The sequence below is a fragment of the Hordeum vulgare genome, chromosome 1H (assembly GCF_904849725.1).
Source record: "Hordeum vulgare subsp. vulgare chromosome 1H, MorexV3_pseudomolecules_assembly, whole genome shotgun sequence".
Lineage (NCBI taxonomy): Eukaryota > Viridiplantae > Streptophyta > Magnoliopsida > Poales > Poaceae > Hordeum > Hordeum vulgare.
This window is the reverse complement of record NC_058518.1, coordinates 372,770,911-372,779,562: the sequence shown is the minus strand read 5'-3', so window position 1 is coordinate 372,779,562 and position 8,652 is coordinate 372,770,911. Positions and strand designations below refer to the sequence as shown.

The 8,652-nt window shown below is 46.5% G+C and overlaps 2 protein-coding genes across 2 annotated transcripts; one reads left to right on the top strand and one right to left on the bottom strand.

Moving 5' to 3' along the window:
• Positions 1 to 822: 822 nt before the first annotated feature.
• Positions 823 to 4,334, top strand: LOC123411427 (pectin acetylesterase 9-like). Its single transcript, XM_045104369.1, has 12 exons — positions 823 to 1,118; positions 1,292 to 1,504; positions 1,969 to 2,048; positions 2,183 to 2,269; positions 2,602 to 2,726; positions 2,813 to 2,873; positions 2,976 to 3,032; positions 3,131 to 3,208; positions 3,284 to 3,389; positions 3,488 to 3,633; positions 3,721 to 3,832; positions 3,939 to 4,334. Exons 1-11 carry the CDS (start codon positions 965 to 967, stop codon positions 3,826 to 3,828), a joined length of 1,215 nt encoding a protein of 404 aa, XP_044960304.1. The 5' UTR covers positions 823 to 964; the 3' UTR covers positions 3,829 to 3,832; positions 3,939 to 4,334.
• Positions 4,335 to 6,113: 1,779 nt separating this feature from the next.
• Positions 6,114 to 7,619, bottom strand: LOC123411417. The gene has a single exon (XM_045104359.1). It carries the CDS (start codon positions 7,592 to 7,594, stop codon positions 6,398 to 6,400), a length of 1,197 nt encoding a protein of 398 aa, XP_044960294.1. The 5' UTR covers positions 7,595 to 7,619; the 3' UTR covers positions 6,114 to 6,397.
• Between the last annotated feature and the right edge of the window lie 1,033 nt (positions 7,620 to 8,652).

Genomic DNA, 8,652 nt, shown 5'->3' with positions numbered 1-8,652 from the left:
TATACTGTAGTTGTCATAGTGTTTACACTAAAGTTGCCATGACATGTCCTACCTATTTCTTATTCTAGATTTAAAGGTACCGCTATATTTTTTAACTATTTTTTACGGCAATTTTTATTAATTGACCATGACAATTTTTCACCATGGCAATTTTAGTTTATGATTAATGGCAAGTCTAGTTTCTTAATTCCCCTTTTATAATATGTCAAAACTTAGTTTTAAATGTAGAAAAAAATAGATGAAGCATATCATGACAACTTCACTGTAAGCATCATGACAACTACATTGTAACATCATGGCAACTGTTACCTGAATTTTTTTCATCGAAACATATTGATACAAGATCTAGTTTCGAAGATCTCGTCACAATGAATTTAATGATGAAAACGAATCTTCAATCGGATTTTTCATTTACAAGATAAAACATTATAAAAACTGTAAATCCAAAAAGATATCCACTTGCATACATGCGGTGACATGGGGCAGGAGGCCGGACGTGTGGGCGTTAGCTGTTTTGACCACACGCAGGCGTGTGGACTGTTTTCCTTACACACCACACAAAACGTGTGGGCAGCATCCTTTAACGTCCACATGTGTAGGCGTTATCAGGATCTTTTTTTTTTACAGAGGTAGTACCTAATGTTAATATGATACAATTAATATCTTGCCTAAAATTAACGTGTATTGCACGTTGCTAGTAAAACCAACCATTCCACCCAACGAACGCCGATGAGGTGCAGTCTGACCGTCGTAGTTGCTGTCTCGCCATCCAATCTTCTGTACATATAAACACATGGTGACATGCACTGCACACGAGACGGACATCCCTCCCTGGACGGCTGGACTGGACCAGAAACGGACAGTTCAGGTCTCGCAAGCTTCTTCCTCCTGCCGCGCCTCCTCTGTCCTCTTCCCCCGTTCTTGACATCTCTTCGCAGCGCGTGCCGTGCCGCGGGCGACCGACATGGACCGGCGGCGGCTCTGGACGTGGGCAGCTGCCGTCGTCGCCGTCATCGCCGCTGCTGCTGTTGCGGCTGCGGCTGCGGCGGCGGCGGGCCAGGAGAAGAGGCTGCTGGTGGGCATGACTCTCGTCCCGGGCGCCGCGTCGACGGGGGCAGGCAAGTCCGCGCCGCCTTTAATCAACCTTCAATCCTCTTTTCCTTCACCCGCGTGCGTTCAGCCGGCCGCACATTGCCGTGGTCGCCAGATGCTCTGCCTAAGCTTTGGCATGCTAATAACCACATGTGAATGTGAATTGATGGTGCTTGTGTGAACTGCCATTCGGTTGCAGTGTGCCTCGACGGGAGCCCGCCGGCGTACCACCTCCACCGCGGCTCCGGTGCGGGCGCCCGTGGCTGGCTGCTCCAGTTCGAGGGCGGCGGCTGGTGCAACGACGCGCCGTCGTGCACCCAAAGAGCCGGCACGCGGCGAGGGTCCACCCGGCTCATGAGCAAGCTCGAGGTCTTCTCCGGCGTGCTCGGCAACGATCCGGCCAGGAACCCAGGTACCGCAACCATCTTGCTGTTTCTCTTCAGTTACAGTTCCCTTTCAGTTTCTTCGCTCGCGCTGGTTGAACACGGCTAGGATTGATTGGAGAGACATTTTATCCGCCCACTCCTGATTTCCTCGTACGTACCTTTTACGCCAAGTCGTTGATGATGATCAACACGGCACAGCACAGCACATGCATGTCCCCGTTCATGGTGGTACTGTCTTCTGCTTTTGCAAAAGGTTGCGGCCAGTCAACAATCACCATAATCCGGTAGGTAGCAGCACCAACAGTTTCGCTTTAACACATCTAGGCCCATGGCGAATTCAAGCTCATGGTCCTACAAGGATGATGATGACTACCTCACATCTGCACTGCATCAGGCCACTGCCACAACTTCTGGTCAAAAGAATACAGAGTTTCAGATCAGTTCTCGTCACTACTAAATGCTAGGCTTTTTATTTTGACAATTCGTGCAGATTTTTACAACTGGAATCGTGTGAAGCTGCGGTACTGCGACGGCGGCTCCTTCGCGGGCGATTCAGAGTTCAGAAATGGCGTGCGTACTCTTACAAAGTTTAAATCATATTGTGTACTGCATATGTAAACGAGTTGCCGCGCGCTCGCATTCAACTGAACTCCGTTTGCTCACTATTTGTACTGTTTGTCTGTTTCTCACCCCGACATATGCAGTCTTCAGTCATCTACATGAGAGGTCAAAGGATATGGGATGCTATCATCGCCGATCTCCTCACCAAAGGCCTCGCCAAAGCCGACAAGGTTTCTGCAGATCTCGTCAGCACTAGTCTATATACTTTCTCCGTGTTTTCCACTAATGCTAGGCTCTTAGTTAGCGGTGGAGTTTCAGTTAGTAGCACAAATCACTCTACAAGACTGGTAGTTGTGTACTCCCTCTGTTCCTAAATATAAGACCTTTTAGATGTTGCACTATGAACTACATACTGATGTACATAGACATATTTTAGAATGTAGATTCACTCATTTTGCTCCCTATGTAGTCTTCTAGTGTAATCTTTAAAAGGTCTTATATTTTGAAACGGAGGGAGTAATAATTAAGTCGATCATGGTTTTTGAAGTTCCGAATCCAACAGGTCCTGCTCTCAGGCTGCTCAGCAGGAGGGCTGGCTACATTCTTCCACTGCGACGACCTCGGGGAGCTTCTCGGGGGCGCCGCCACGGTGAAATGCATGAGCGACGCGGGGTTTTTCCTTGATGTGTAACGCTGGAACTAATAGAGCAATGGGTTTAGTTTTGGAAGGTTGAGCTTTTGGTCAAATGTGTTAAACTTATGTCATTTTTCAGGGATGACATTTCTGGCAACAACAGCATTAGGCCTTTCTTCAGCAGCCTAGTTGCTCTGCAGGTTACTTTTGCACCAGTCAACCTTTTCTTTACACACTAATTTGGCCTAAGATGTTTGAAAGTTTTTTTTTTATGTATGTTTTGATTTTCTTTCTCAATGTAGGGAGCTGAGAAGAATTTGAACAAAGGCTGTTTAAATTCAACACTCGATCCTTATCTGGTCAGATCTCTTTTCGTTCCTACTTTCCTTTCAGAGTACCGAACCACATTATTGGCACTGCAGTTTTACTGATCATACCTTTTGCCCCTTCTGTGCAGTGTTTTTTCCCGCAGTATGCACTTCAAAACATTGAAACCCCATATTTCATCTTGAATTCAGCATACGATGCATATCAGGTAAAGGAACACATTTTGCCAGTCAATATTTTTCACAACATTACCACTAGTAAAAACATTATTATTTTTTGGCAGTTCCATCACATCTTTGTGCCTCCTTCGTCTGATCCTAGGGGTCACTGGAGTCGCTGTAAGGCGGACCCTAGCGCATGCAGCACATCACAAATTGCAACTCTCCAAGGTTACATTCAGTGCTTTATACAAATTTTCGCTACATGTATCAGATGAACGGGTGTAAAGTTCTTCATTGAGTTACTGTCTTGAGGAATTTGTCTGCAGGCCTAAGAAGTGCAATGTTAACAGCTCTCAAACCGTTTGAAGGCGAGCCAGAGGTGGGGATGTTCATCAATTCTTGCTTTGCACATTGCCAGAGCGAGCTGCAGGACACATGGTTTGCGCCGAATTCCCCAACACTGGACAATGAGGTACTAATAATTGATGATATTAAGTTGTATGATTGTGACCATTTAGTGATGCATGGTGCTTGCACGAAAATCATTTTGGTGTTTCAGACAATTGCAGAGCTAGTCGGTGATTGGTACTTTGAAAGGGGTGCCGCCCAAGAAATCGACTGCGCCTATCCCTGCGACTCAACTTGTCACAACATTATACCCATTTAATCAGGTCAGTTATTGGGAAATACAAATGCACATGCAAGGGTGGGTGTTTTGAGTTTGGAGTCTATCTATGTAGGGTATATCTGTTCATATTTTCCCATGATATTTTGCAGGTCGGCATCTAGTGGATACAATGTGTTGTGTAGATAGGTTCTTAGTGTTCTTCAACTCAATACAAGAAATATTGGCAAAGTTTTACTGTGTATTGCTAAGTTCATCATATATACATCAAATATATAGAAGAAATAGCTTGAATGTCCAGGATGGAGGTAGCATGTTTGGTTCAAATCCATCATTTCCATGTCCCTACATTTGCTTTCTTTGGTCCATTTTCTTTCACAATCATTCTTTGATTTTGGCACTGTCTATGTAACAGTAGACTGAATTTCAATTGGTATTCATCATTTTTTTTAGCCAATCACAAACCAACAACTGTATGCATTTGTTCCGCATGTATGTCAACGCTTCACCATTGTTTTTCAGAGAGAAATGTCAATGTTTCACCTGCATGTATGTCAAAACTCGCCAAAAACTACTCCCTCCGTAAACTAATATAAGAGCATTTAGAACACCAGTTTAGTAATATAAACACTCTTATATTTGTTTACAGAGGGAGTACTTAACAGGTTGCAAAATTCTTGATGGATTGAACTGGATCCTGTTTGATTGCGTTACGGCCTATACCCAGGAAGGGCTGCCAAGAAAGACAAGCATGCAGAGGAAAAAATAGGCCTGGTCCAACACCTGAGAACACAAAAAAGAGCAATAAAAAGCTCGAGAAGAAAATAACAAATTTCCATTACATATGGAAGTATAACAGTAGGGCAAAGGAGGGCCTTCCCCCCCCCCCCCCTCCCTCTTTCCTTATTTTAATAATTACACGGAGTATTTAGGCACATATATCACATGGTTTTTTAGATAATTTTACCAATGGCTCGTGCCGTTCTAGATCTGTTGTTTGCTATAGGCCACGCGGGGCACCGGAAGAGGATCTAGTCTTGAGGGTCAGCAGACAGTGGGTTACCAATCACCACTGTCTGATGAATGTGGCCGAAGGGCCAGAGGTTATGCCCACCACCCTGCTCAGGTTAGTATACACGGTGTGAATATAACAAACGCAGAGTCATCTGTTTTCATCTTTGACAGAACCCTGTTCAAGTTATTACAAATTCAATAAGAAATATGAGTTGATCTGTAGTAGTATCTTATTGCGAATACACCTGATGTCACATCCAAGCAAGAACTAACAGTACGTTCCACCGTGTAATCTAACTACGGAGTAAAACATCACCGACCTAAACACCCAACTGTTTCATGCATTCCATCTCTACCTCAAACATCCCAGCTGATTTAAAAGTCCATCAATTTAAATACCATTAGGGCAATGGAGGGCACCCCCCCCCCCTCATTGCCCTGTTTAAATAATTGTAGGGAGTATTTAGGCACAAATATCACATGATTATTTAGATAACTATAATAATGATTCTAAAATTCCATCAATCTAAATATCATTATGACAATTATAGCCAGATGACTATCATTCTTCTGCAACGATATAAATAGGGGATTTAGGTGTTTCGGAAATGAGAAAACATGGCTGATTCCAATCAAAACAGCAAAGACTCCATCAAACTAAGGGTCAGATGTTATTACATTGTAAGTGCGCCTCTTTGGTTCTTACAAAGATAGGACTAGGAAATGGGATTTTATGGCATATTGAATCCTATAAGAACTGAAAAAACGAAAGAGGCATGTTTTCTTAAATATTATGCAAATGACATGGTTGTTGTTGAAACAAATAAAAGAACCATTGTGACATTTTGCATGATGTTAGACTGGATGGATTTTTTTTCTTTAAAATTGCAAGTAAAGTGCATTATAAGAAAATGTCTATGGTTTGACCCCCAAACACATACACACACACACACACATAAAAAAAAACTGTCTATGGTTTGCAATTCTCAGAAAACTTCCTCAGAAATGTAATCCTCCAAAATTGGATGTCATGGCATATTGAATCATAAAAGAATTGAAAAAAAAATGAAGATGCATGTTTCCTTAAATATTATGCACATGCCATAGTTGTTGTCGAAACAAGAAATTTTCCCTTTAAAATCTCAAAGTGCAGTAGATTGTAAGAAAACTGTCTATGGCTTGAAACTCTCCACTCCAAGCAAGCTACACATAAAAATTCCAATCATATATTATAAATCAAAATGCTAGGATTCTGCAAAGCTGAAAATGAATTATGAAAAAAATACACCGTTTCGCGTATATGCCCACGCATCGCACCCCAATACGGCGCAATCAACATTTGTCGATAACTGATTGCTTACGTTCATATATTGCTGGTTGCATCGCAACTCTTTGAATCATATAGGAACAGGATGCAGAACCAGAGCTTTCAGATATTTGCAACTTTTAGGACTACTGCTATCTTTCTTCAGACAAAAACAACAGAAATAAGATACATCTTTCACAGAACCCATGGTTCTACACTACTATCTCTTAGTCCAGTATAATTGAGGTTGAAACCAGCCTACCAGAAGCAAGAATTTCATGTTCCAACTAGCTAGGCCTGCGATGCAACCGTAGCCCTTTCATCCGGATCGATGGCCGGGAAGAACCAGAACGAGTCACCGGCTGTGAACTCGCCTTGCCTGTGGTGCATCTTCTTCTTCAGTACCAGCATATCATCCGAGCCGTCATCCACCCATGATTCCGCCCAGAACCACGCGAGCCCAGCGCCACCACTGCCCACGTCAACGGGGCTCAACGACGGCTGGTGCGCGAACAACAGCATGCCAGGCGGCCGGCCCGACGCCGCCGGCACAGAGGCCGAGCACCCGCGGCCCAGCAGCAGGACACGGTCCCCGCGCACGCGGTCCTGCAACCACGTCTTCTTGTCCCAGTCCAGCCTCAAGAGCGCGACGCGCGCGTTGTGCTCGTCCGCGAGCACGAGGTGGACGTGCCGGAGCGACTCCACGAGGTAGTGGCGCATGGTGCTCTCCCCGAACGGGAGCGGGCACGCCGTGTTCCGACGCTCCACCTTGGGCTCCGGGTCCGCGAGGTCCGCGCGCCAGACCTTCCTCCTGCCGTCGACGAGGTACACCATGGCGCCGACGGTGAGGATGTCGCTGGCGGCCGGGTCGTAGCGGAACCCCGGGGCGCGCAGGGTGAGCCACCCCAGGTCCTGCTGGCCGGGGCGGCAGTAGGCGACGAGCCTGTCCGTGGCGAGGACGAGGAAGCACGCCCGTCGGTCAGCCGGCGACGACGTGAGCGCGGCGTGGAATCGGCCTTCGGCGTTCTTCTCCTTGAACGGCCACGACAGGACCAGGCGCGCGCCGGCGACGGGGTTGACGAGGACGAGGCGGCGCGGCAAGTCCACGGAGACGAACACGAGCCAGCCGCAGGCGGAGGACGCGATGCAGCGGTGGTAGCCCTCCCCCGGGACGTCGTACGCGTAGGGCCGGCCCCCGGGGATGTCGTAGAACTGGCGGCGCACGCAGGCCGGCGCGGGCGCGGACTGCGAGGCGGAGGCCGGCTCCGGGAGCATGAGCCACGGGAAGGGCGGCGGGCGGCGGCCGAGGCGGCGGGAGAAGAAGCGCCACGAGCGGCAGACGAGGCGGAGGCTGAGGTGGTCGGCGAAGGTGATGTAGCTGGCCAGCGAGGCGAAGATGCGGTCGCCGGGGAGGAGCCCCCTAGGGTTTTTCCCCGGATCGCGAGGCGGCGCCGCCGCCATAGCCCGTCGTCGAGGCGAGCGGCCCATGCAACGCAGGAGCCGATGGCTGGCTCGATCGATCGATTGGCCTGCGGGAAGCGCAGGCGCCGCAACGACTTATGTATGATCTGGCGCCGCAATGCCAATAAATGCATCGGATTTATTTCGTCAGATTTGGGCCTTTATTTAAAGGAAATCTTAGTATTGATCCAGAATATTTACCACTTAATGCATCCTATCGCCCGCGGCGTCGTCATCTTCAGCTTTCGGTTCCCGGCGATTGATGTCATAATAGGGATTTTTAAACCTATGCAATTCGTGCTCCGTGGTCGTAGAACAAAAGGGGAAACCAATTATATCTGTTTGAACGGGCTATATAGCAATGAGCGTTTTCGGACGTTTAAAATAAAGTTAAAACCCGTATATCCCAAAAATCGCTTACGAGTGTGCCCCTTTTTTATAAAACAAAGGTAATGTTACAAAACCCTAAGACGACGGTCATACTGATTTGGTTAGCTAGTGCCCTAGCAAGGATTCGAAATTTTGCTTCGAGAGTTGCTATAAATTCATTAGACACGTGGCAAAGCAAACATTTGAGAGGCTTGGAGGTTTCAAGCACATGCCGAGTCTCTCATCTGGAACTAGTGAACACTTTTCATGCATTACGCTGATGTCCCATGTTTGTGTCTTTGGTTGAAAATGTCTGAAGTTTGAAGATTACATGTGCTTGATGATGTTCGACATACAAATAGAGAATGGTTTCTTCACACCATTCTACCTTTGGCAGATATCAACATGAGTATGTTGTTGATGACCGTTTGGAGTTCCTGGCATAGTCGGAATGAAGTTGTGCATGATAAACATGCGCCATCACAAGAAGTATCATAAATGTTCTTATTTAGTTACCTCAAGTGTCGTTTTCTTTCTGAAGGTGTTGTTGTTGAAAAGTCTCGTCGTCCATGTGATGTCATAAGATGGTTGGTGCGGATATGACCACCGTTTTAGCTTGTCAATCACACTTCCCGTCGCTTTGGAGGTTTATTTTCCTTGCCTACGTCCTAACTTTGGTCTTATATTACTTTACTAGTTGCGGCCATGTTTTTATG

Coding starts and splice junctions, on each gene's coding strand:
- LOC123411427 (XM_045104369.1), top strand. CDS start 965: ATGGACCGGCGGCGGCTCTGGACGTGGGCAGCTGCCGTCGTCGCCGTC. Junction 1,505..1,968: donor CGATCCGGCCAGGAACCCAG/GTACCGCAACCA, acceptor CAATTCGTGCAG/ATTTTTACAACTGGAATCGT. Junction 3,390..3,487: donor ACAAATTGCAACTCTCCAAG/GTTACATTCAGT, acceptor ATTTGTCTGCAG/GCCTAAGAAGTGCAATGTTA.
- LOC123411417 (XM_045104359.1), bottom strand. CDS start 7,594: ATGGGCCGCTCGCCTCGACGACGGGCTATGGCGGCGGCGCCGCCTCGC.